Below are 27382 nucleotides of genomic sequence, written 5' to 3'. Positions count from 1 at the left end.
GCTGTCCGCTGGCCTGGCTGGGGAGGGCCTGTCAGTGATGCCGTGCCTCCTCGAAGGGCCCTTGGCTTTCAAGATGGCACTACAGCCGCGGAAGCGCTTCGCGTGAGCTCGGAGGGGGCTGTGCAATGAGGGGACCGCACCCAGAGACCACCCCTGTCCCAGACCAGGGGTGTCACCTCGCAGCCTCGAACCCCCGGGCGAGGTTGTGCCTGATTCCTGAGAGAGCGAAACTCAAACTCAAACTCTAAAGCTCCCTGGGGAGAGAGCCGGCTGAAGCAGAAGATTCCGAATTTGAATACAAAGTTGTTATTCTCAAGTATGGATGCCATTTCCGCTTCTGGCAGACTTCATCGTTCCAGGTAGAAATGTAAACAAACAGCGAAGACCAACCAGTTGCGGCATTTGGACGTACAATAACGGGACGTCGTCCTTACGAATTTCTCGTTAGTGGGTCACATGCACTTCGTGAAAGTGACAGTTACAACATGTTCTGCTTAGAGTACATGAGCCATCCCCTGCATCCGACCGTCTGCCCACCACTGCCGCTGGAGCGCATGGGTTTCCACGGTTTTGGAGGGAACGTGAGAGAGACACAGGAACGAATCTGTTCCTACAGAGGATGTGTTCCACGTCGAGTATTAACGAGGGCGAGTGAATGGCAAGGGAATGGCAAAACTTAAAAGAGTGAACACAACAAAGATCGGTGTCGGACGGGTGCCTGTGGGGCGAGAGGGACCTCAGTGGAGGTGCTGACTGCGGAGGAGCAGCAGGAGCTGGCTGTGCCCCGGCCTGGGAAGAGGGAGGGCTGAAGAAACCTTTCTCCCCGCAGCGGCCTCCTGTGTGCCCTGACGTTCCCCAGAGAGCAGGAAGGAGCCGTGACCACGGCTGATTCTGGGGGGAAGTGTCCGCGGCACTGAGAGGGATTCTGTCGACATGACGGGAACCGCAAGGGTTCCCAGCCCGGCTGGGGTGGCTCAGCCTCTTGGGCATCGACGGGGTGCTCAGCCTCTTGGGTGTCGACGGGGATGTCACCAGTTTGATCCCCAGTCAGGGCACAGGCCCGGGTTGCAGGCTTGCTCCCCAGTGGGGGGTGTGCAGGAGGCAGCCGATGGATGTTTCTCTCTCCTTGACGTTTCGACAGGTGTCTGTATAAATCTGATTCCTCTCTAGATGTTACTCATCGATAACCCCGCTCTTCCCTGCTGAGTCCGAATAGGAAGCCCAGCTCTGCTGGTCCCAGGGCCGCGTTTCAGCAACGATGGCAAAGTGACCAGAGCTGAAATGCTGAGGAGGTGGCCTGAGAAAGATCAGGGAGAAACCTCACGCTGGAGCTTTGTCACTGAGCAGAAAGGTCATTGGGGCACAGGTCTGTGGCAGGGCCAGCTGGGACAGGTCAGGGAGGGAGGCAGAGAAGCTAGGAGAAGGGAAGGGTCCAACCACACAGGTGTGACCAAAGAAGTCAGAGGAAGGACAGAGGAAGGAATGCTGGGCACCGAGCACGCACTTCCTGCACCCCTCACGGCAGCACCCCACCAGAGCCTGGAGATGGCGGGGTGGGGGGACCAGCAGGTGCTGGCCCAGAGGGAAGAACCTGGCCAGGCAGAGGGAGCCAGCAATGCAGCGGGCACTGTCTCTGCCCATATTGCGCTGCGTCATTAGACAACGCGGTCATACTTACTCGTTCGTGCAGCCTTTAAGACCTGGCCCTGTGCAGCTGCAGGGAGCAAAAGAGAAATACGCTTTGATTGTTCTCTTCCTTAGCATGTTCTCTGAAGAGCTGTTGTTAAGTCACGAGCAAGCCTCTTTTTATTCCATCATCAGGCAACTCTCTCTCTTATCTCTTAGGAGGCCGTGGCCCAGAGGGGTTACTAGTGAGTGAGATGCCCAGGGTCGTGATAACTTAGGTGGCAGGGACTGAGTGTCTGGGACTCATAACCTCTGCTCCTCCCCCCAACCCCCCGACTCAGCACAGTTCCCAGTGGAGAAGGATTAAGTTCCTCTCAAAGCGTTAAAAACCGCGATGCACCTCAATTTGGGGGCGGTGGATAATCATGTATTCTTACGCATTTATTCACTCGGCAAATATTTTTGAGTGTCTACTCTGCGACAGGGACTGTTCTAGTGTTGAAAAGTAGAGTTTCCGGTTTGTATTGAAGTGTTTCCATGTATTGCTTTGGCGCAGGCACAGCTGTCTCACAGCTGTCTCGAGGGTACAAGAGGGCAGAACAGAACCAGGTCCTGGGTTGTGCTGGCCCAAGGGGGAGCGAGGGGGACGCAGGTGAGCGAGGACACAGGCCTCAGGGGCAGGGGACTGGGTGGCGATGAGGACTGCAGGCCCGAAAGCCGGGAGCAGGAGCTGGCTTCCTCCAGGGCCACACGACCGAGCGTCACAGGAAGCAGGGACAGCGCCTGCCTTACTGTGACTCGAGCACCAGGCCCCGGGCACCGATGTAAATAAACAGCAACAGGAAAACAGACTATGCCAATTAAACGGGAAAGACGGCAACGGCCTGGGGAGAGTGAAGTGCATTCAAGCATGGGAAGAGGTCTGAGGCGCTTGTGTGACACGCCCGCTGATGACAGACATTTTCTGTCTCCTCTGAGGGCTCTGTTCTCCGGGGACCTGGCAGGACTATGCGCTCATTCCACCCGTCACGTCTCTGTGTGGTTAGGAGCTGCGGTATCTCAACACAGGCTCCTTCAGATGAGCCACTGGAGACTGAGCGGCCACCCACCACCACAAGCCCCTCCCACCGTGCCCCGCCCACCGCGCTCCTCCCACCATGCCCCACCAAGCCCCGCCCACCATGCCCCTCCCACCACGCTCCTCCCACCGAGCCCCGCCCATGCACTCCTCCCACTGTGCCCCACCCACCACGCTCCTCCCACCAAGTCCCACCCACTACTCTCCTCCCACCAAGCCCCACCCACTACTCTCCTCCCACCAAGCCCCGCCCATGCACTCCTCCCACTGTGCCCCATACACCATGCTCCTCCCACCATGCCCCGCCCATGCGCTCCTCCCACCAAGCCCCACCCACTACTCTCCTCCCACCAAGCCCCACCCACTACTCTCCTCCCACCAAGCCCCGCCCATGCACTCCTCCCACTGTGCCCCGTCCACCATGCTCCTCCCACCATGCCCCGCCCATGCGCTCTTCCCACCAAGCCCTGCCCACCATGCTCCTCCCACTGTGCCCCACCCACTATGCTCCTCCCACCGTGCCCCGCCCATGTGCTCTTCCCACCAAGCCCTGCCCACCATGCTCCTCCCACTGTGCCCCACTCACCATGCTCCTCCAAACAAGTCCCACCCATGCACTCCTCCTACCGTGCCCCGCCCACCATGCTCCTCACACCGTGCGCCACCCACCACGCCCCTCTGCCAAAGCCCCTCCCACTTTGCTCCGCCCACTGTGACTTGCCCAACAGCCTGTTCTGGCTGCTGCCTTGCCTTTGGGGACCACCTGAAGCCCTGACTCCACCTCAAACCTCCGGGAGTGCCGCCTGGAAATTCTGGAGATATTTCCAATCTGCGAACTTGCAAGATAGGAAACCTTTTGTTCTGGGCGTTTCCTTTCCCAGGGCCCGAGGGGCACTCACCCGTAGGGGCAGTTGGGGTGGCACAGGTGGCAGATGTGATTGGCGTCCGCGAACTTCCAGACCAGCGTGTTATTCTCGCCCATGACCCCGGCCGGGCAGGTCTTGACGCAGTGAGGGCCATCGATGTAGTGGGCGCACTGCACGCAGCTGTCGGGGCCCTGCAGCGCGGGAGAGAGGCCGTCACCGACGGGATAAGGGCTCTCCCCTTTGCCAAATGGAAGTAGCCTTTTACTTAAATACGTGTCTTGGAAAAAAGTCAAACAGTGTAGAAACTGTCCGAGTGGAAGGCGAGTTCGTCTGTGGTTGTGCTTGAGCCCTGAGCCCTGTTCACAGTGAGCATAAAGCCTGTCTGACCTCGCACACGTGTGCTACATACAAAACATGAGAGACAGTGCTAGTTAGTTTATTACACGTCACTCACACTCTGAGGGCATCTCTCCTTGTCAGCACAACCCGGATGGGCCCGCAAGTGCATTTATCCCCGGGCTGGTCGGGCGGACTTGCTCACACGTGGGATTTGTGGTTCAGGGCGGCTCGCGGCAGCCAGACCTGCCCAGCCCAGCAAATTGCTGGAAACCCACCTCCAGCCAGTCCTGAGCAGGAGGCGGCGGGCTGAGGGCAGTGTCGCTGCCCAGTTAACTGAGCAATGGGGTGCCTTCCACTCTGGGACGCTGAGTTCTCACTGATACTCTTCACCACATCACTACGTCGCTAGGAAACTGGATTTTAAAAAGTTTTCTAGGGCTTTCTTTAAGAATTCTCCAAAAATGACACACTCCTATTGCGTAAGAACTTGATGATGTTTGAGTAAAACTAAAGCAATGATGACCGACGTCAGAAGTGGGGGACACGGGCTGACCCCGTACCGGGCTCTGCACGGTTAGGTGTGAGGGTGTGGGCAGGAGCGGGGATGTGAGGACTTCAGCTCCGTCGGAGCCCCGCCCCAGCCCCAAGGCGCACGGCCTCTCTCTGGGGCGTGGGCTGGGGCGCTGTCCTCAGCACCCATGTGGACGTGGGCCGTGGTGGGAGCGACCGCTGGGAGGCCCTTCCCCGTGGCGTGTGGGGGCACGGCATGAAGCGAGCTCCTTACGCGTCCTGTGCAGGTCACGTTCATGGGCTGGGGCAGGCACTCCGGGTGGCACTGGATGCACTCGCCGTTCTCCACGAACTCCCTGGGCTCGCTGCGGGGGGCGGGGGGAAGGACAGTGGTCAGCGCCTCCCTGGGGACCCGCAGCAGGACGCTGGCAGCTGCAGCTGTGAGCCGGTCTGTCTGAAAAGCCCGGTGACACGAACCACCTCTCTCAGCAATGCACAGCGGTTCCAGGTAAAAGCCACACGGCCAGGGTCCAGGGAGACCCTGTCATATAATAACCAGACTCTGACCGAACCCTCTGCCGTCTTCCACCAAAGCCAGCCATAACCCTCACCCAGCACCCACACCTCTCCCGGGTTCTCCTAGTGACACCGTGTGCACGTGTCAGCGAGCGAGCCAGCGAGTGAGAGAGAAAGCGCCCCTGCGGACTTGCCGTGAGCGGAGCAGGAGGGATCGCTGCAGAGACCACAGGGGACGGGGGGAGAGCCCTTCCCCCGCCATGGTCCGGCCCAAACAGTAAGAACGGAGCCCGGGGCGGGGGGGGGGGGGGGAGTGAGGACTCTGCTGGTAATATCGTCACCACTCCTCCAAGATGCGCCATCAACACAGAGCAAGAGGCCGTGTCCCGATCGAGAACCCAGGGGGAGTGGCGGAGAAGACTGACATCTGCCTGGTGATGCCCGACCGGCCCTCACTGGGCGGTGAGCAGGAGCGGTTACACCCGGAAATGTGTCCTGCGAGTCCCCTTTCAGGCACTTGGCATCAGTTAAACCAGATGCCACCTTCGCTGGTCTCTGTGCTTCTGCCCCGTGGAGGGGGCCCGTCTTGCAAAGGGACCCGTGCGGCTGGGCCCCAGGCACTGTGGAGGAAAGACCTGGCACCTCGACGTGCTTGCTTTCATTACTTTGCCTTAAAAAACTTTTATTTTAGCCCTGGCTGGCGTTGCTTAGTGGTTAGAGCAAGGGTCCTCAAACTTTTTAAACAGGGGGCCAGTTCACTGTCCCTCAGACCGTTGGAGGGCCGGACTATAGTTTAAAAAAAAACTAATCAGCTGCTAAGCAACAGGCAGCGGCGGCAAAAACACCCGGCGGGCCGGATAAATATTTTCGGCGGGCCGCATGTGGCCCGCGGGCTGTAGTTTGAGGACCCCTGGGTTAGAGCATCAGCCTGTACACCAGACGGTCACAGGTTCGATTCCCGGGTCAAGGGCCTGTGCCTGGGTTGTGGGTCTGATCCCCTCTGATCCACGGCCCAGTTGGGTACATGTGGGAGGCAACCAATCCAGGTGCCTGTCATGTGGATGTTTTTTTCTCTCTCTCTTTCCCCTCCTCTCTCCCTCCACTCTAAAAATCAATGGAAAAAATACCCTCACTCCTCAAGTGAGGATTAAAAATTTTTATTTTATTTTATATTTTTATTGATTTTTAGAGGAAAGGAGAGGGAGAGAGAAAGAGAGAAACATGGGTGTGAGAGCAAAACATGGATCGGCTGCCTCCTGCACGCCCTGGACTGGGGATCGAGTCCACAGCCCAGACAGGTGCCCTGACCGGGAACTGAACCAGTGACCTTTCTGTGTGAGGGACGGTGCCCGACCCACTGAGCCACACCAGCCAGGGCAATGACCTTGTCTTTTTAAAGAGAAGTGAAAACTGAAACACGAGCAGAGGGAATACCTGTGGCATTAAGGAGAGCGCCAATAGTTCCTGCTCGTTGGCATGCAGACCACTCCGCTAGGGGAGGGCCCGTCAGCTCATGGCGCCTACAGAAATGAACCTGACCTTGTCAACCTGCCCCGGAATATTTCTGGATCCACGCTGTGGCCCCGACAGTGAAATAAGAAGGAAGACTTCCTACAGCCATCCAATTCCAGCAGCTCTTCCCTCACAAAATTTCCCTTTTTCTTTAAATTTTTAAAAAACTGTCCCTGCCGCCCGACCAGCATGGCTCAGGAGTGAGTGTTGACCTATGAACTAGGAGGTCATGGTTTGATTCCTGGTCAGGGCACAGGCCCGGGTTGAGGGCTCGATCCCCAGTAGGGGGTGTGCAGGAGGCAGCCGATCCATGATTCTCTCTCCTCATTGATGTTTCTCTCTCTCTCTCTCTCTCCCTTTCCCTTCCTCTCTGAAATCAATACAATATATATTTAGAAAACTGCCCCTGCTGAGCTCTACTCCTCAAGTTTACTTTCTCATTTAAAGATTGGCATCAATGTCAAGATTCCCACAGCATCGACAGGCTGTAACTGGTATTGATGGTAAGTAAACTCAGCAACCGTTAAATGGCTGTCTACTCCTTTGTCCATGGTCCTATTTAAAGCTATTTGCACCGCTCACTGTGTCTTGAACAGAACACAGAAATTAACCAGGGGATGGCATTTGCGTTAACGTAGTCTGACACGCCGGGAACGGTGCACCGAGGGACAGGCCGCATGGCCGCGGTCGTGGCCAGATGAACCGCTGATGAGCGATCTATCTTGGGAACTTTGTGCAGCTTAGAAAAATAGAAGGTATGTCCAGGAAAAGAGACTCTATAAATTATTAGGTTGGATTAAGTCAGGAAAATAGTTTGTCCGTTTCCGTGTGTGATGAACAGTCGCTAACAAACAAACAAACAACAAAACAAAGGAAAAGAAACAACAGAGAGACAGGTGCACGGGGAACGGCGCTGGCCCCGTCCAGCTGCCCTCCGCGGCCGCAGCGCTCACCCCTCCAGCAGGTTGCACCGCTCCAAGCACTCCTGCTCGCGGCTGACGTTCTGGCAGGCCACGCAGTCCCCGGGCGCGGGGCCCCAGCAGCCCTCGGGTGTCGAGCACAGCCGGTTGCAGACTTGGCCTTGAGCCTCTGGGGAGACAGTGGGCACCGCAGTCAGGGGACGAGTGACCGAGGGACGACTGGGCAGCGCCCCCAGTGAGGTGCCGGGGTCTTCCGCGGACGGACACGCCGGGGCCCTGAAAGAAGCCAGGACCCAGAGCAGCCCCCCAGAGGCCGACTGCAAGGTGCCTTTTCCCTTCGGGGTGCCTAGGGCGCCACACTGGGCCTGGTGGGGTTTGCGGATTAACGTCACAGCGAGGGTGACGTGGGAAGGTGTGCTGTGCTCGCTTCCTTGGGCTAGGGAGGCACCGCGCCCAGGGTCTACACTCGGGATTGCACTTCGTTCTCTCCGGAGCGGGACGCTGTGGCAATCGCCACTGCCCCCATGGCGTGGATGAGGACGCCAGAGCCCAGAGATGGGGAGGAAGTGGACGAAGGCCTCGGTGCCTGGAAGGACCGGGGCCAGGATGTGGAGGCAGGTCTGCTTCCGGCTCTCGGCCACAGGTGCTGCCACTTGCCTGGCTTCACAGGCTGGCGATGGCTCTGATGCAGGTAGGAGACGCCACAGTGAAAGGTTCCTTCCACGGCGTGCACATGGGCGCACATGTTTGTGTGCATGTGTGTGCATGCGTGTGTGTTAGCTAGAGCCATCGGAGACTGAAATGAGCAGGGGGAACTATAGCTAAAATGTAATCTAATCAACACTAGGCTTATTCCTGTGCATTGCAAACAACTGACAGCCCGAATCTCCAGGCCAACGTCTCCTGCGAAAGGAGGATGCGCCAGAAGCGATCCTGCCGGGCGCCAGGTGGCAGCGCCGCCATCAGGAGCACACGGAGCCCCTCTCTGGCTGCGTCAGGGGGAGGAGAGGCCTTCGCGTGCTTGGGGGTGGCCCTGGGGACGTTCTACGTGATCACGCGGAGCAGCGGGCCCGCCCTCCGGCCACGCGCCACTCACTGCAGTCTCTGCTGTCCTTGTTGCCTTGGATCTTGGCTTTCTGACTCGTGGTCCCGAAGAGCTTTCTCCAGTTGATGGTGTCTGCGTAGCACAGGTTGCGGTTCCCCGAGATGATCACGTCCCCGTCACTGATCTCCTTGAGGGAGCGCAGCCCCAGGGACGTGATGTCCAGCCCGACGACGGCGAGAGAGAAGCGGCCGCTGTCGGAGAGAAGGAAACCAACCCCGTGAGCCGCACAAAAACACAGCGTCGCTGAGCAACGCATTTGGGTTTCCTGGGCCCTTTTAGATTCACTGCCCACCCACCCCATGACCATTGGTCCCACTGCGCAAGGTACGTATTGCAACTTGAAATCTGCAAGTGTCCCGGCCGGCGGGGCTCAGTGGCTGAGCGTCAGCCTGTGAGCCAGGAGGTCACGGTTCGATTCCTGGCCAAGGGCACGTGCCGGGGTTGTGGGCTCCATCCCCAGGAGGGGGCGTGCAGGAGGCAGCCGATCCGTGATTCTCTTTCATCATGGGTGTTCCTCTCTCTCCCTCTCCCTCCGCCCTGACATCAATGAAAAACATATTAATAAAAAAAATCTGGCCAAAACCGGTTTGGCTCGGTGGATAGAGCGTCAGCCTGCGGACCGAAGGGTCCCGGGTTCAATTCCGGTCAAGGGCATGTACCTGGGTTGCGGGCACATCCCCAGTGGGAGGTGTGCAGGAGGCAGCTGATTGATGTTTCTCTCTCATCGATGTTTCTGACTATCTCCCTTCCTCTCTGTAAAAAAATCAATAAAATATATGAAAAACAAACAAACACACACAAAAAACTTTATATATATATAAAAAAAAATCTGCAAGTGTTTCCTTGTGAGTCCCTCCAGGGAAAAGCCAGTTTCCTGGCTGCTGAGTCTCTTCAATCCCAGGGGCGAGCCAGGGGCTGAAGGAAGGTCTCAGTGCCATTATTTGCTTGCTGCCTGTTTACTCTGCCTGGGCATTGAGGTGTTCGAGCCTCTCAAACATCCAAATAGACTTCAAAAGCCACAGGTTCATTTCCCATCCATCTACCCAGCCATGCAGCCGCTGGACAAACACGTGAGGTAACCTGTGACTCATTCTATGTAGGCCGTGTGTACATTTCCTACTCTCAGGACGGCGCCCCTTTTTTCTAGTGGGGATACAATCATAGGAGCAGATCGTGTTCCCCAGCACCGTGAGTCTGGTGGTAGTGGGGGCAAGGGCAGGGGCACTGAGCGCGCCTGGGGAAGGCTGCGCAGGGAGGGGGCTTCCCGGAAAAGGTGATGCCCGATGGGGCGGACCTGGGAGCAGGCGCACCCAGCACTGTGCTGGTCCATCAGGGAGATGAAGAGCCCTCAGGGGGTCGGTGAAGGGACTCAGGTGGGAGGGCGGGAAGCCCAGGGCCAGCTGGAGAAGCAGGAAGGCAAGAAGGCGTGTGGCAGGTGCGGAGAGCCACACGCCGCTACAGGGGCAGAAAGGTGGAGGCAGGGAAGCCGGAGAGGGGCCCAGGGAGGGGGCGGGGCTAGAGCACAGGAGACCTGACCCCACAGAGGAGCTCGGGGTGTTGTCTGCGATGACGGGGAACCACAGGAAGGAGGTCTGCACTCCCTGTCCCCACGGCCCGCGAGCGTCCGGAACTTGCAAGCCTTCCTCTGGTCTCCCATCAGCGGTGAACAAGCCGGGCTCCTCCCCGGGGGGTGGGGGGGGGTGGTCCTAGGTTCTCCATTGTTATTGCTTCCACTGACCCTTGACATTCAGTGTTGCTTTGTGTTGGTTTCAGGTGTCTAGCACGTGGTTAGATAATCACATACTTGCAGCACCCGCCTAGCACCACCCACCGTTCATACAACACCATTGACTATATTCCCTGTGCTGCACGTTACGTCCCGCGATCTCTCCCATCACGAGGACACGTCAGCCCTTCTACACAAAGCCTGCGCGGTCGTCCTCCAGCGCGCCCAGGCCGTGACCGGTAAGGAAAGACAGGGACTGAGATAGACACACGTGCTGGGACTAAGGAGACACAGCAACCAAATGCAAGGTGGGTCCTGGCTGGCCTGCCCAGTGGTTAGAGCACGGGCCCATGCACCGAAGGGTCGTGGGTTCGATTCCTAGTCAAGGGTGCGTGCCGAGGTTGTAGGTGCCATCCCTGGCCCGGGTGGGGACGCATGTGAGAGGTAACCAATCGATGTGTCTCTCTCACATTAATGTCTCTCTCTGTCTCCCTCCCTTTTGCTCTCTTAAAAAAAAAATCAATGGAAAAGTATGACTGGGTGAGGATTAACAACAAAAAAAGGCAGGATGAAGACCGGATCAGACGCGGAAACAGAAGGCGTTCACGGAGCAGCCGGCAAGCCCTGAATAAGGTGTCGCTTTGTTAACGGCACGGGGACCATGCTGGCTTCACTCTGACACTAGCACCGCCCGAGAGACACCAGCCCAGGAGAGACTGGGTGGAGGGCAGCAAGTCCCTGCAGCATCGCGGCCATACTTCTGCGCGTCTTATTTCAAAACACACCCGGCAGCTGCCGGGCTCGACACTCACTGCTGCTTGGTCCGGCCCCGGATGATCTCCAGGTTCCGGAAGGCGTGCAGGTCCGTCCTGTTCTCCGGCCAGGCCTGGATCAGCAGGAACCCTGCGGGCGGGCGGGAGGCAGGGCGCTCAGAAACCGCCGTCCCGTCCGAGGTGTGAGGACAGGGTCCCGGAGCCCGCGGGGCGCTGGATCCGCTTCCCCTCGCGTCCGCCCGGAGCTGCACACACGGTGCGGGTGCCGGCCTAGGCTGCCTGCCTCCCCGCAGCCCCCGCCCGGCCCGCCCACCGCGCTGCCCTGAGGGCGCGGCCCCACCTGTGATCTCCTTCACGGTTTTCAGGTTGTCCAGCTCCCTCGGGTCCAGGGGCGGCGTGTGGGTGAAGGTGTCCCTGAAACGAAGAGGACGAAGGTCACTCCTCACCGCTGCCTGCCTGTGGCGGGAGCAGGGCTGCGGCCAGCGGCCCCCACCCCTCCCAGACTCACCCCTCAGAGGCAGCCCCTGCCCCCGACTCACCCCTTGAAGGTGACCCCTTGCCCCCGATTCACCCCTTGAAGTTGACCCCTTGCCCCTGACTCACCCCTTGAAGTTGACCCCTTGCCCCCGACTCACCCCTAGAAGGTGGCCCCCCACCCCCGACTCACCCCTTGAAGGCCACGGGCAGGATGTGCAGGTCCCCGCTGATGGTGGTGCAGTTGCGGAAGTGCCTGATGTTGGTGGCGTTGATGGACAGGGTGTCTCTAAACTCCCCGATCCCTATCCCGTTACACACTGTGGAGAGAGGGACACAAAATCCCGTTCATCCCTGGAGACCTGAGCAGGCAGGGGGCCCAGGGGGAGGGGCGGGGCGGGAGCAAAGCCGTGAGACTGTCACTGCCCAACCAGCGCCGACCTGTGTGGGGCTCCCATTGGTACCCTAACCACACCTCCGCCTTCCCACCACCCTGAGCCGGCTGTGGCCTTGTCTTCCACCTGAGAGAAAACACACACACGGTTTTTTCAATCAAAAAGCAAGATGCAGTCCAGCCAGTGTGGCTCAGTGGTTGAGCATTGACCTATGAAACCAGGAGGTCACGGTTCAATTTCTGGTCAGGGCACATGCCCAGGGTTGTGGGCTCCATCCCCAGTGTGGGGCGTGCAGGAAGCAGCCAATTAATGATTCTCTGTCCTCATTGATGTTTCTATCTCTCTCCCCCTCTCTCTTCCTCTCGGAAATCAATTAAAAAAATAATAAAAAGAAAAGATGAGTGAGTTTGTGCGCAGGGCCTATGGATGCCTCCTGTACAACGATCGCACTTTCGGGGTGTGTGTGTGTGAAAATTTACAGAATAAAAGATACAGTCGGGGGTCAGCAGGGATAGGTTGGCCTGGAGGGTACTCCAGGGACAGGGCACGGAATAAAGGAAGGAAGGGATTGCCGAGCCGGAGAGAGTCACTGGAACCTCTCCCAGTGCCGTCGAGGAGACTGGCGGGGCGGGGGCACCCAGCCCAGGGCCGGGGAAGCCGTGTCCCCACGCCGCGCCCACGCGGGCTCCTACCTTTGCGACAGGGCCCTTCGCACTTCTTGCACTTGCGGACGCCGTCTTCCTCCACCTCGTGGCTGTCGGAGCTGCAGGCCCGCACGCAGGAGCCGTGGTCGGTCACCACGTAGTTCCCTGTGGCGGGGGGAGGGGGAGAGGCAGGTGTGAACGCGGTGCCAGGTGTCTCTGGGGTCAGGTCCTTCTGAATCGCAGCGATGACAGGGCCCATCATCCTCTCATTTTGTTTATTTTAAGGACAAGGAAGGGAAGGCTGCAGACTGAAAAGGAATCGCACTCAAGAGCTTTCATCGCGTCCCAGGCCCTGATGGCAAACAGATCCTCATCCCAGGCGGAGCGGATGTGCGGGAGCAGCAACCCCCAGGCTTAGAGCTCTCTTCCCCGCTCTTTTTTTTTTTTTTTAGGTTTTACCTCCAGGACTTATGATCGAAGCTTGAATCTTCATTAAAAATATGTGAGCCCAGCTGGTGTGGCTCAGAGGTTGAGCGTGGACCTGTGAGCCAGGAGGTCAGGGTTCGATTCCCGGTCAGGACACAGGCTCGGGTTGTGGGCTCGCTCCCCAGTGTGGGGCGCGCAGGAGGCAGCCGATCCATGATTCTCTCTCATCACTGATGTTTCTCTCTCTCTATCCCTCTCCCTTCCTTTCTGAAATCAATAAAAATATATTAAAAAAAATACGCGAGCCTGAACGATGACTCCGCTCCCCTCGACGCGGCCCCGAGGCTGTGTCTACTCCCGGGGCTGGGCCTGCCTGGCGGGAACTCGGGCAGCTGGTCCGGCACCTCCGTCCTCTCCTGGCCCCTCGCCTCACGGTGCACATGGGGCTCGTGTCCACACAGACGTCATTCTCTCCAGGGGCCTCTGCCTGCTTGGGCCCCAAGCCGACCTCACACCCCTCCCCGGGCTGCTCCTCCTCCTGGGACGCGCCTGCCGCGTCTGGGGCTCTGTGCTTCCTCGGGGTCGTCACCCCCTCGCCAGCCCTCTCCCAGGACCATGTCTGCCACATCGGACGGGGACGTCCTCATCCCGTCACTCCCTGCCTGTGGCCATCCCTCCATCCCCCTGTCATTTTCTTCTGCCCAGAAGGTGCACATTCTCATCCCCGCAGCCCGCAGGGCTCTCCCTCTGCCGCTGCTTGTGGACACTTCTCACTCCCTCCCTCTCCCCTGAGAGGTCAAGGCCGGTCCCAAGCGCGTTAACTAGACAACCCTGTGCTTCCGCGATGCGGCCGGGGCTGCTGTCACCACTTCCGAGAGCTGCGGACCAGTCGCTGCATATGCAGATGAGCAACACCCAGCGACAGCAACGAAACAGCAGGCGACAGTCCCCCCAAGGGCCCAGGCCCCCTCTATCCACTGAGCAGAGGCAGCTCTGACACCTGCTGGGGGCTATCATCCCCCCCCCTCCTGGGTGCAGGAGACAAACGGCAAAGCGGCCCAATGGCCGCGGGTTAGGCCCACCAGACAGCTCACTGCCCTGGACCTCAGTTCCAGGGGCTGCCCAACACCCGTGGCACAACCTACCCCGTCACCCGTGGCATGACCTACCCGTCACCCGCGGCACGACCTACCCGTCACCTGTGGCGTGACCTACCCCGTCACCTGTGGCGTGACCTACCCGTCACCTGTGGCATGTACCCCGTCACCCGTGGCATGACCTACCCCATCACCCATGGCACGACCTACCCCGTCACCCGTGGCATGACCTACCCCGTCACCCGCGGCGTGACCTACCCCGTCACCCGCGGCATGGTGGCGTGACCTACCCGTCACCCGCGGCGTGACCTACCCCATTACCCGCGGCGTGACCTACCCGTCACCCGCGGCGTGACCTACCCCGTCACCCGCGGCGTGAGCTACCTGTCACCTGCATTTGAATGGGCCCTGGCCACATGCCTGACAATGAGGCTGAGCCGGGGACTCGGGGTCCCCGTAGGAGGCGCAGGGGAAACGGATGCTGGAGCCTGAAAGGGCGTGGCGGGCGAGGACTCACGGGGACACTTCTTCACACAGGTGGCGCCGAAGCTGTATTTGCCGTCGGGGTTGACGTCCATCTGGTAGGTGGTGGGGTTGTACAGCATGAGCGGCGGGCAGGTGTCCTTGCAGGTGGCGCCGTCCCGGAACCGGCGGCAGACCTGCGAGAGGCATGGACACGGGACATCGGAGCAGCCGCCTCGCTGCCCCGGACCTCGGACCGGGTCAGGTTAAATGGGCGACCACCTTTGGGCCTAAAGGACATTGTTTCCCAGAGCGCTGTGAGCGGGGAGCGGGGAGCAGAGGCGGACAGCGAGGAACAGTGCTAGCGTTCCTGTCACTATGGCAGCTTTCCTGCCAATAGCAAGCCCGCCCTCCTGCTCTGGATGCATAAAACCCACGGCTTGGTCTCCTCCTGGGACACTGGGCTTCTGCCTGAATCAGCGCTTCCCAAATCTCGTTCTCTCTCTCTCTCCCTTTCTCTTTCTCTCCCTTTCTCTTTCTCTCTCACTTTGAAGCCTTTCATTTTTGCCGACCGGCGCAGGTGAGCGGGGCAGGCCGTTGGGTTCTGCCCGGAGGCCTCGGTTATGCTCCGGTGCTCGCTTCGAGCGGACGGCCCAGCACCGGGCGCGGCACAGCCGGAGAGACCTTCCTCTCAGGAGCGTGGCTTTTCTGAAACACGTGTCCCGACTGCGAGCCTTTATGATCGTGGGGAGAGGAGAATGCACATCTCCATTCGTGGGCAGAACGACACAGAGCTCGCACGCTGGGCGGGAACCACGACGGTGTTCTGCTCACACTCCACTCACGCCGGCTGCCTTTACAGAGGGCACTGGCGGGGGCGGTTCAGGGTCCTGCCCGCTGCAGGGGCCCTCGCCTGGCAGCATGCCGCCTGCAAGGACCAGGCCAAACAGGGCGCTCCCTTGTAGCCCCGCCCGCCGTCGCTGACTGCAGGGCTCACACCAGCCTGGGGCTCAGGACTTCCAAGGTGCTCACCCTCGGGGGCAGCTGCATGGGCCCCATCACCCCCCGGGCAACACGGATTTCGTGAGGGCTTCCTGCAATCCCGGGACAGACGGGAGCACCCCAAGACCCCCTGCGTGGGGTGCCGGCAACCTCTGAGCCGGGGTGGGAAGAGCAGAGCCTCGGGGCCCTGGGCCCCTCTAAGTCTCTGTGGCTCACTCTCCTCAACGATAAACCACACGTATTTAGTCCTAGGCGCTCGTTCTATGCCTGGGGCTTCGTGCGAACGCCACATGCTCTATGTCCCGTGGACCATGTAACAGAGAGGCACTCTACCCACCACCGTCAGCCGAGGAGACCGGAGCACAGAGGTCACAGCCGCGGCCCAAAGTCACAGAGGGAGCGGGGAGGCAGGATGATGACAGAGGCTCTGGTCCCAGGAGGGGCGGCGTCCTCGCCCGCTACCACAGATGGTAATCCACACACCGCAGCCACGGAAGCCTCCCACGGGGGCTGGGTGGGGGGCAGTGCCCGGCACCCGCGGGCGGGACCCCGGGAGGCTGGGGGCAGCGGGCCTTACCAGGCAGTCGCTCTCGCGGGGCCCCGTGCAGCCGGCGGCACACTGGTTGTGGCAGCAGTCACTCGGGGACTTGCCCCGGCAGCGGCCGGAGCACTGCTGGGCGCAGATGGTCTTGGTCACTGAAAAGGAGCACAGGTCACGGTGAGCCGGGAGCGGGAGGGGGGAGGCCGCCCCCAGGGACACCCTGGAGCAATCGAACATGGGGGGGCGGGGGAGGGGTGGGAAGTGATCGGGGAGGGGCCTCGTTCAAGCTCCCGGACACCCCCGTTCTGCCAGACTAAACCCAGTTGTGACTGTCTGACGGCGCCCCAGTCTCCCTTATTTTTTTGTTGTTGTTACTCTTCACCCAAGGATAGTTTTCCATGGATTTTTAGAGAGAGTGGGAGAGACAGAGAGAGACACATCGATCGGTTGCCTCCTGCATGCCCCTGACCACAGCTGGGGAGTGAGCCTGCAACTGAGGTACGACGTGCCCTTGACTGGAATCGAACCCAGGACCCTTCAGTGCATGGACTGACACTCTATCTATTAAGCCACACCAGCCAGGGCTTCCTGCTTGCTTTTAATCACTGGGGAGAACTGACCAGGTGAAGTCTAGACCTCTAGAGCTGCTAAGCCAGTGGTTCTCAACCTTCTGGCCCTTTAAATAGTTCCTCATGTTGTGACCCAACCATAAAATTATTTTCGTTGCTACTTCATCACTGTCATGTTGCTACTGTTATGAATTGTCATGTAAATATCTGATATGCAGGATGGTCTAGGCGACCCTATGAAAGGGTCATTTGACCACCAAAGGGGTCGTGACCCACAGGTTGAGAACCGCTGCACTAAGCCATTAGCTACTCGTTGGAACCAAGCTTCCGGTGGCACCAACGCACATGCAAGTGACCGAAAAGACAGCCAGGGAGCTGTGTGGAAGGCTGTAAGAGTCACGTCACGGTCAGACGGTCTGTGAAGGACGGACGGCCAGGAGGTAGGTGACAGGTCCCCAGCCCCCTGGCCATCGGTGCTCCTGCACTCGGAGCCCACAGAAAACCCTCCTGAAAAAGTCGCTCGGACCTCTCGGCAGGTGGGTCCCAGAGCCGGGGGTGGGGGGGTGGGGGGGAGGGCAGGCCGACCAGCCTCCTGTTCCCAGGAAGCTCCGCCGGGCACTGCTCCAGGGGGTGACTGGCGTCGGCGGCTGACTTTCGCTCATTTATGGCCGCCTGGCCCACGTGCCCACAACAGCCGGCACCGGGTTCCCCGCGGGGGGCTGGCAGGATTGGTGTTCACTGGGCTGCTCACGTCTGGCCTTACGACCAAGAGTGACTTTTAGGTCTGGCCGGTGTGGCTCAGTGGTTGAATATCAACCTGTGAACCGGGAGGTCACAGTTCAATTCCTGGTCAGGGCACATGCCTGGGTTGTGGGCTCGATCCCCAGGGTGGGGTGTGCAGGAGGCAGCTGATCAATGATTCTCTTTCATCACTGATATTTCTCTCTCCCTTCCTCTCTGAAATCAGTAAAAACATTTAAAAAATGGCAGAGGCATTACTGAAAACAAAAACAAAAATCCTGGCTTTGGGGCCTTCACACAAGTCCGGGGGGCGGAGGCGGCCGCACATTCGCCCCCCGCCCCCCTCGCTCGGGGACTCACGCTGTTGGCAGTTCTCCTTGCCCGCAGCCCAGCAGCTTCCACTGGGGCAGCTCGGGTCGCACTTCTGGCCTAGGACAGAAACGGGAGAGTTAAACGCCACCTCAGCGGAGGGGCGATGAGAAGAGACGGATGGCGCCTTCCTGGGCCCGGAGCAAAGAGCGGCCTAGACCCGTGGTCGGCAAACCTCGGCTCACGAGCCACATGCGGCTCTTGGGCCCCTTGAGTGTGGCTCTTCCACAAAATACCGACTTCTGCGCATGGGCCACGAAGTTTCAATCGCACTCTACGTGCACGCCCGCACGTGGTATTTTGTGGAAGAGCCACACTCTAGGGGCCACAGAGCCGCATGTGGCTCACGAGCCGCAGTTTGCCGGACACGGGCCTAGACTGGAGGAGTAGCTGCCATGTTTCTGATGCTCTGCTGGCTGGTCTGGCTGGTCTGTGAGCAGGTGACTTAAAAAGGGAAGTAAGACGGCTGCACCTCGCACACCTCCATGTACACCCAGCCTTGACACGGAGGCAGCGTGGGCGCACGCAGGCCCCGGACACTGGGTTCAGTGAGCTCCGGGCCCCGCTTCACGTGGGCTCAGGCAGGAGCAGCCCCAGCATCCCCGCTCTGTTAGGGTCATCTACCCCGGGGGGGCAGGGGGTGGGAGGTGCTGGCTGCAGCCTCCCCTTGCCCCTCCTGAGTGACGGATGGTCAGCCCCGGGGAGGCGGGTTTGTAAGTAAGAGCTCCCGGACTCTTAGCCAGAGAGGGGGGCACAGAGTCCTCTCCACAGGGAGATGTCCACCGTGTGTATCGCTTTGTTCATCATCTACAGCCTCAGCTGTTCCCTCGCCAGCTACAGTCTGGAAACTTTCCAGCTGATCAGTCAGTGCTCGCAGCTGTCACAGGCGACGGCCAAGTACCCCCAGCTGAGAGGGGCCTGCTCTCGTCAGCGGCGCCGTGTTTGGGTCAGCACCTAGGGATCCAAGGACCCCGTGTTCCTGCTGCAGCGAGAGGACCCCACTGGGGTTCCCGCTGCGGCGAGAGCAGGCTGCCCACCGGCTCTGGTCACAGGACGTCGGCCCTGCCGCCATCTGTCCCTGCAAATCACCCCCCCAAGGGCGCAGGTGCCCTGCTCCCCCAGCCAGCATCAGCTTTGTCTCTGGAAGAACTCAGATCTCAGAAGAGCTGGTCACCACGCGACCGTGACCCAGGACACCCGCTCCTGTGACTGACAGTTTTCACAGCCGCCCCCAGGGGCAGAGGGCATGAGTGCGATGCGCGTGCTGCTTAGAGTCAGGGAGGACGGCCAGGCAGCACCCTGAACGCACAGGGCTGCACCCTGTGAGGGGAGGGAGAGGGACCCAGACAGACAGACTGAGGCAGGAGATCCAGACAGACAGACGGAGGCAGAGAGACCGAGAGAGAAGGAACCAGAGAGAAGAAAGAGCCAAAGTAACACACAAATGTCAAGGGTGATCGTCGGTATAGAACTCTCATGTTCTTTTTACTTTTATCTCTACTTTACCTTATTTTTCAAATTTCTATTATAAGCACGCAGCAGGTTTATAAAAGAAAAATACTTAAGTTGAAAATGCTTAAATGCTTCTTTCTTTCTCTCTCCTTCCCTCCCTCCCTCCTTCCTTCCTTTTTGTTAACCCTCACCGGAGGATATTTTCCCATTCATTTTTAGGGAGAGTAGAAGAGAGAGAGAAAGACAGAGAGAACGATCGATGTGAGAGACATATCGATTGGTTGCCTCCTGTATGCGCCCTGGCCAGGACCTGGGCTGGGGAGGAGCCTGCAACCGAGGTACATGCCCTTGGCCAGAATCGAACCCGGGACCCTTCGGTCCGCAGGCTGGCGCTCTATCCACTGAGCCACACCGGCCAGGGCTGAAGGCATCTTCCTGGGACAGAGGAGACAGTGCCGACCCGGGAGCTCACTGCCTGCCTCAGTTCTAGTCTGCCCCGAGCAGCCTCCCGGACGCGGTCCTTTGCGTCCTGCGCTTTAAGGCGAAGGGACCTGCGCCTTAGCCGGCCTCCCCTGTCACCATCCCGGCCCCGCGGCCCAGAGCGGAGGCCGATGCGCCCGGCACACTCACAGCTGCCGGGCGGGTGGCTCTGAAAGTCCAGCGACATGTTGCTCACGAAGCTGCCGTCCACGATGTCGTGCCACTGGATGGTGTCCACGCTGCAGAGGGTGGGGTTGTTGTTGAAGCGCACGGCGCCCTGCAGGATTTCTGCGGGAGAGAGGACGGTGAGCCCCGCGCCGCCCGTCTGCGCCCTCACGCAGTGCGCACGCATTTCTTTCTTTTTATTTTGTTAACCCTCACCCGAGGATATTTTCCCACTGATTATTAGAGAGAGTGGAAGAGAGAGGGAAAGACAGAGAGAAACATCGATGTGAGAGAAACATATCGATTGGTTGCCTCCTGCACATGCCCCGATCAGGGTCTGAGGCCGGGGAGGAGCCTGCAACCAAGGTACATCCTTTGACCGAATCGAACCCGGGACCGTTTGGTCCGCAGGCCGATGCTCTTCCATGCTGCATCCTGCTGGACGGACGCCAGCAAGCCAAGGAGACTCCCCGTGGAATTCCATGGCAGCAGGTGGAGAATGAGTTGAGTGCTGGGGTCCAACCCCAGCAGGTCCAGGGGTCCCCAAAGGTGTGGACAGAGTCGGCGAAGGCTATCCACCCTCTTCCTACGGTGGAGTCCGAGGCCCTGTCCGTGTGGCTCAATGGTTAGATCTGTCATTCAGTAACTGCTACGTTTCATGTCCCTGCCACAGAGTGAGGGCACGATCACTGTTGTCTTCAGTTTTTAAAAAACCAACTTCCCATCTCTCCTATCACCTTCCAGCTTCCTGTCAGAGGACCCTCATGCGTGACCCAGCCACAGAAATTCAGTCCTCCCCCATCACACCTTTGTTCCTCAGCCTGACTTAGACAACGTGACTCAGGAAACTGTCTCAAATATGCGTTGATTTTGTTGTTGTTAATCCTCTTCCGAGGACATTTTTTTTCATTGATTTTTAGAGAGAGTGGAAGGGAGGGAGGGAGGGGAGAGAGAAAGAGAGAGACAAACATTGATGTGAGAGAGACACAGTGATTGGTTGCCTCCTGCACAGATCCCGACTGGGGTGGGGATTAAACCCACAATCCAGGTATGTTCCCTTGACCGGGAATCACACTTGTGACCCCTTGGTGTGCGGGTCCATGCTCTGACCACTGTGCACACCAGCCAGGCACCAGGGGTTGATTTTTAATGCATGTCCCTTACACCTGAGGCCCAGGTCACAAGACTGGCAGCTTATTCGCTCCCTAGGCACAGAAAGTCTGCCACACTCCCTTCTCCCAGAGCCTTCACCATTTCTAACTCTCCGGATGCTTTTCTGTGAACACGGGATAACCTGGCTACATCTCCCTTCTCATTGCACCGTGTACCACCTTTTCACCAGCTGTATCTCGCACATGAGTGGCACGGGATACAAGAGAAAAGCAGTTAGTTGCCTACAAGGGAGTGCCCATTCGACTGTCAGCTGCTTTCTCAACAGAAACTATGCAGGCCAGAAGGGAGTGGCAAGAAATACTCAAAGTGATGAATAGCAAGAACCTACAACCAAGAATGCTCTACCCAGCAAAGCTATCATTCAGAATCGAAGGCCAGATAAAGAGCTTCCCAGACAAGAAAAAGCTAAAGGAGCTCATCACCACCAAACCACTACTCCATGCAATGCTGAAGCGCATCTTTCATAAGAGGAAGAAGAAGGAAAAGGATAAATATCTGAACAACAGAATGGCAACAAATACGTATCTATCAACAATTGAATCTAAAAATCAAAATAAAGGAACAAGAAATCTAATAAAGTAAACTGATGAATAAAGTAGAATCAGAGGCATGGAAGCATGGGACAGACTGATGAATCTCAGAGGGAAAGGGGAGGCGTGTGTGAAGAGATTAACCAAAGAAATTACATGCATATATGCGTTAGCTATGGACACAGACAACAGGGTGGCAAAAGTCTGGAGTGGGGCGGGAACCAGTGGAGAGAGGCAACGGTGGGGGAGTGGGGGGGGGGGGGAGGGAGACATCTGTAATACTCTCAATAATAAAGATTAAAAAACCCACATTTGCTGTGATGAATAAAGCCTTCCCTGAGTGAAATGAGGAAAGGCCAGTTGGGCTGTGTCCCATTTCTGCGCTAGGGCCGTCGGGCCAGCCGCTCACCCTGTAGGTTCCGCATGGGCAGCTCCCGCAGGCCGGTCTTGTTGGCGCCGTAGTTGGACAGGACGGACAAGGCGTGGGTGTTCTCAAAGAGCATGTTCCCCCGGATGATCTGCAGGTTCTCCAGGGGGATCTTCTCCACCACGTTGAGGGCAATGAGGACGTAGCCGGCCACCTCCTGGATGGTCTGAGGAGACAAAGTGTGAAGCTGGCCTATCTCCTTCGAGGAGATCAAGAACGTGAGGTCTAACACGGGCCCAGGGAACCAGGACGCCCCTCCGAACGACGCACACGCGTGGTGACAGCCGTAGAGCATGTGGGTGACTGCACGGAGGGCGTGGCAGGTGACGGGGGCACAGTCATTCCCACTTCGTGCCCCCTGAGCCCGCTGGCGGCAGGAAAGGGCAACATGATTACTCAGCAAAACCGTGACTCGCTTCCCTTGGCCTTCAACACACTCAGGTGAAGATGGGAACGGCTTTATTAATTTATCTTGCATCTACTCTGCCTGCTTGCTCATGAAAAAAAGAAAACAGCCACCCGGAAGGATGCCAATCACACCCAGAGTTCAACTGCTGGCTCCTGCTGGCTCTCTGGAGCCGACTGAGAAACATGGGGACACTTGTGAAATGCGGTTAAACTCTTGGCGTCTGGAAAGCAACCGTGGCGGGAGTGTTTACACCAAGGCAATGGGCAGATGCTACAAAGCAAGGCTTTTCAAAAAGTAAGAGCCAGTTCTCAGGGTGCCACGGCGGAAGCCATGGCGACAAGATACCTCTCGGTGTCTATGATGACCGTGGAGCGCCGGCCAGGCCAGTTCCTCTGGGGCGTCCTTTGGTGACCTGGCACTAGCTGGGAGAGTGGCCTCCTCATGCCACGTGCACCTCACGCTCCCTAGGACTCGGAACTGCCGTGGCTGAAGCCAACACGCGCCCAGGAGAATGCCGCCCAGGCTGTGCCTGCCTCTCTCCACTCCTGTCATGTCTGGGCGAGGCACCGAACTCACGGAACCAACCTTTAGGAAGGACAGGTCGTAGTCCCTCTGCATGTAGGTAATCTCCAAGTTCCCAAGGACCACCTCGCAGTTGTTGAGCATCCGCTGGAGGTTCCGGAAGTGGTCGTCGAACGTGCCCAGCTGGGTGAGCTTGTTGTTGGTGCCCTGGCAAACTAGGGGGGGAAAAAAGGCATCTCATGAAATGCCCAGGAAGGCACACAACTAAAATAAAACCACATTCACAAACGCCAACGGACTCTGTGCTCCGGCGGCTCAGGACGTTAATTCTGATGGAGGCAGACGTGACAGCACAGGGCTAAGCTTTACAAGGAGCAGGTCAGCGGAAGGAAGAGCTCACTCCTACCCGCAGGGACTCGTTCAAACGTGCTCAGAAGTCACGGGGACACAGACGAGATTCTATAAAAACCTCTCGGATGAGACAGTCGGTAGGAACCTCAGCAGGCCAAACAATACGCATCAGAAAGCGTATGAATAATGTAATTACAACGTCGACTGAATAACTGCATCGCGAACTTTTTACTTTGCCAACAGAGAGCACGCCGCCTTCTGTGTGTCAGAGTATTTGCAAACATAACACACACCAGGCGACGTGTGCGGACCACACGGTGGACAGCCGGGAGTGGACGACGAGCGCGTCAAGGAAACCCAGAGGCGGGAGATTTAGGATAGTCTTCTAAGCGAATGCCTCGGAGACTGAACCCCAGGTCTCATTAGATAAGGTTTAGTGAATAACGAAGTGGAAACATACATTCAAAAACCGCCAGTGAGAAACCGACAGCGCTCCGTCAGTCCGCCCTCCCGGGAGCCCCGCCCGCACAGGTGCGCTCCCCGGCCGGCCGGACCGCCTCGGCGCACTCCGCTCCTTCGTGTGCGAAGCTACCAGACTTCAGACCAGAAAACATCTCCCATGAGGGGGAGGCCCGCTCGGTAGTCTGTATTTCAAAGCCAGGGAGAGGATGATAAGAAGTCACATTTACAAGCCCAGCTCTTTAAAGGACACGTTCAGGCAAGCGTAACAGAACAAAGGGGTTCGGGCCTTTGAAGCTGGGAGCTTTGAACCACAATCCCTCTGGGAGTGAAGACACAGGGCCCCTGGCCTCGGAGGGGAGACCAGGACCGGCCGGGGTCGCCCGGGTCTGCAGAGGCAGCACCACCATCGCAGCCAGGGGCTGAGCCCCGAGACGAGGCCAGTCCCCAGGCGGGACCTCCTCGAGGTCACCTCCAAAACCCGCGCTGCTCTTCCTGGGCCTCTGTACGCCGCCATGGGAACTGGCCGCCCAGCATCACGGGGCGTCTGCCCTTGCTCCTCGATGTCAGGGCAGAGAGCACAAGTTCAGACGCCAGCGCTGGGCATGAAGCACCCCCACTCCTCGTTCATCCTGTGGGGGTTCCCCCCTCCCCCGCCCCCCGCCGTGTCTCACCCACACTCTGCGGCAGAGGGAGTCACATGGGAACTCTGATGGCGCCCCAGCGACTGGCTTCCAACCACAGCCTTGGGCGGACCCAACGCGGCCGGCCGCTGCCTTTGCCCAGGAGTCCAGGCCGCTCGCTTTCAGCCTCGACGTGGAACCCTTGAGCACAGTTCGCTGCGAGGCACGGGGACAGGGCCAGACCTACTTCCCAGGGCCAGGTCCTGCGTGAAGGCGCCCCCACGATGTAGGCGCAGGGTTGTGGCGGCGACGCGGGCTCCCGACCGGCACACCTGGAGGCCACCACCGTTCCCCTGGCGACAGGCCGGCCCTCCACCTTTCGGCCTACCTGACTGGCTGCGGGCTAGGTGGCCACAGGTGTTGGCGTGCCCTCGTGCCAGCCAGGTGAACGGTGACGGCGGGAACTTGGGGGGGGCACCCCTCAGGAGTTCTCAGCCACAGAGGGAGGCACATAGCTGCTTCCACCGTAAGCGAGGAAGGACATTCGCTTGTAAGCTTCTCTACTCGGAGCCAAAGGGTGTTTACTGTCACATCGATGGGGCCCCTGGTACACGCGCCACTGAAGTTCAGCCGGTTTTATTCCAGAAATGGACAATGTCAAGAAGACAGCGCTTGTGCTTTCATTCCGCCCTCCTCTCGCTCACCCAGAAAGCGCCCAGTGAGCACCTGGAGAGTTTATGCGATGAGTCTCCATCACGTGGCCTCGTGGTTCAGGGTGAGTCACTTTGATCGTCAGAAACAAAGATCCTCTCTTTGGAAGATGACAGCAGCACTGCTCACTGTCGATGTGAACGTGAATTCATGAAACGTGTTGGGAACCCGCTGGGCAGCGTGTGTGACTGAACCAGTGTGCTTACGTTCCATGTCAGGAGGATCCCACTTCGGAAAACGTATCGGAGGAAAGAGACCCAAATATAGAAGAAAAAAAGAAGCTTCGAGCAAAATGTTGATCGTTATTGATTTGTTTTTTAATAATGCCCCTGCCCCCCGCCCCCGTCGCAAAGAACCCTAGAAGCCAGCTGCCCAACATGTCTGTTCTGGGGGAGAAGAAGGCTGCTGACGTGTACTTGGTTCGGTCTGAGGCAGGCCCACGTGGAACCCGTTCCCCAGGTGAGGACTGAGGTCCCCGCCCGAGGCAATCATGGCCCGGCCCGGCCTCGCCCACGTGCCCACAGGACACAGCGGCAGCCGCGGGAACCCCCGCAGGACCAGAATGACCCGGCCTCGGTCTCTTGATGGAACAAAGTATAATCTTGGTCCACCTTTCCCACCAAATATCTCATGTTATGAAATAACGCAATGGCAACATTTAAATGTGAGGCCACGGAGCCAGTAAACGTATTAAAAAATAAAAATCACAGCCCCGCTGGCAGATTGAAGACAAAACCACAGAGAGCGAGCGCCTGTTGATTCTTGTTCGGCCACTGCCTCATGGTGTGCCCTGCGGCACCGCCGGCAGCTCAGGAGGCGCTTTCCTCCAGTGCAGACCCGGGACACCCCGCCTCCCAGGCTGCCGAGGGGGCGGAACGGCAGGAAAGCTGGGAGCTCCTTCCCTTAGAGGGAACGACTGGGAATGTGCGGGATGTGACACGGGTGCGTCGGACGGACGTGTGCCTGCCCCGGGCGTTGTCTGTTTCATTGGGAGCGACTGGATCTGCAGATAGGCTTAGACAAATGTGGAGTGCTAAGCAGAGTTACTGTGTAGAACCTTCATAAAGAAGAGGAAGAGAGAGAGAGAGAGAGAGAGAGAGAGAGAGAGAGAGAGAGAGAGAGAGATGTTATACTTTAAGAATGTCCTTAGAATATGCATTTAGGACTAGGTATTTAAGCAATGTATCCGAAGAGAGAAGAGATTCAATGACTTCAGTGCTGTATGTTTGACGACTCACAGCGTGTGCCCAGCCTGTGTGCGCTATGCCTGGCTTTAGCCCTCGCAAACCTGAGGGCAGATTCCACTGAGTCAAGAGCAGCAGGACCTACTAAGCACTAGCTTTTCTTCCTCAAATCTGGTGACGAGTCGGAACCGCAGAGAAAAGCTGAAAGGACCGTACCGCGGACATGCTTCCGTTAGCATGTTGCTATGTTCCCCTCGTCATGTATCTACTCATCTTACTTTTTTTTTTAATGTTTTTACTGACTTTCGAGAGAGAGGAAGGGAGAGGGAGAGAAACATCAATGATGAGAGAGAACCATGGACCGGCTGCCTCCTGCACGTCCCGCACTGGGGATCGAGCCCACAACCCCGGCCTGTGCCCTGACCGGGAATCGAACCGTGACCTCCCAGTTCATAGGCCGACGCTCACCCACTGACCACGCCGGCCGGGGCTGTCTTACTTTCGATGCTTTTAAAAGGGGCAGATGTCAGTACGCGTCACCCCGCAGGCCACCGCTTCTGGTTCAGTGGCTGTTTCCTCTGCCCTTGACGGACATGCAGAGGACAGTGTGACCTGAACCCTCTGCAGCGGAGCACCTGGCGAGTTTCCACAAATGCACACGTGCGCACACGCGTGTCACCCACACTCCTCTCACACGAGAGGACACCATCACCCTAGTAAGCCCTGCACGCCCCTCCCGCGGATCCCTGCCCCCCAGCCTTGCGGGCTTTAGGGCTCCGCACTAGCGGGATGGCGCCACGCTGTCCCTGTGGGCGAGGCGCCCTTCGGAGGGCAGCCAGGCTTCTGGGGGTCCCCACGGTGAGGCCTGGCATCTGCTCAGCTCTGAGCGACAGGCTCAGGCAAGGGCTTGTGGGAAACTGGCTGCTGTTATCCTTGGACACGGAGGGCTGGCCCACAGCCTGGCCATGTTTTTTCTCGAGCCCTACACCTTATCTTAACTGAGAATAAAACAAGCTGCCTCCCCGAAGTCTCAAAATGCCCCTCCTGTGTGTGTGTGTGTGTGTGTGTGGGGGGGGGCAGAGCCTGCCCCTCCCCCGTGGCATTAGGGGGTCGGCAGCCCTCTTGGGCCACAAGCCCGGGCAAGACATTCAAACTAGTTTCTTCAAGTTTCCCCCAACCCACTTAGACGCTTGGAAGTGCCTGAG

At 58.5% G+C, this 27382-nt stretch overlaps 1 protein-coding gene across 6 annotated transcripts in view; it reads right to left on the bottom strand.

Annotated features, from left to right (window-relative positions):
• The window catches only part of EGFR (epidermal growth factor receptor), a 116713-nt gene that overhangs the window by 26637 nt on the left and 62694 nt on the right, over positions 1-27382 (bottom strand). For 3 of the 6 annotated variants that reach the window (XR_004970763.1, XM_036327270.1, XM_036327273.1), the window contains exons 2-16: positions 22913-23064; positions 21901-22084; positions 19774-19911; positions 17683-17751; positions 16049-16167; positions 14525-14666; positions 12533-12649; positions 11639-11765; positions 11312-11385; positions 11011-11101; positions 8464-8663; positions 7401-7536; positions 4694-4784; positions 3604-3761; positions 1679-1714 (exon numbers count right to left, since the gene is read on the bottom strand). Coding sequence is in view for 5 of the 6 variants with exons in the window: in XM_036327270.1 (XP_036183163.1) it covers positions 1679-1714; positions 3604-3761; positions 4694-4784; positions 7401-7536; positions 8464-8663; positions 11011-11101; positions 11312-11385; positions 11639-11765; positions 12533-12649; positions 14525-14666; positions 16049-16167; positions 17683-17751; positions 19774-19911; positions 21901-22084; positions 22913-23064 (1834 nt within the window). In the remaining variant the exon portion in view is untranslated. Of the gene's footprint in view, positions 1-1678; positions 1715-1753; positions 2511-3603; positions 3762-4693; positions 4785-7400; positions 7537-8463; positions 8664-11010; positions 11102-11311; positions 11386-11638; positions 11766-12532; positions 12650-14524; positions 14667-15808; positions 15993-16048; positions 16168-17682; positions 17752-19773; positions 19912-21900; positions 22085-22912; positions 23065-27382 lie in introns of those variants that run through there. The other 3 variants (XM_036327275.1, XM_036327271.1, XM_036327274.1) reach the window with 3 other exon arrangements.

This window comes from Myotis myotis, unplaced genomic scaffold (assembly GCF_014108235.1).
Source record: "Myotis myotis isolate mMyoMyo1 unplaced genomic scaffold, mMyoMyo1.p scaffold_m19_p_11, whole genome shotgun sequence".
Lineage (NCBI taxonomy): Eukaryota > Metazoa > Chordata > Mammalia > Chiroptera > Vespertilionidae > Myotis > Myotis myotis.
The sequence above is the reverse complement of the archived record's forward strand: the minus strand, read 5'-3'. Positions and strand labels throughout refer to the sequence as shown.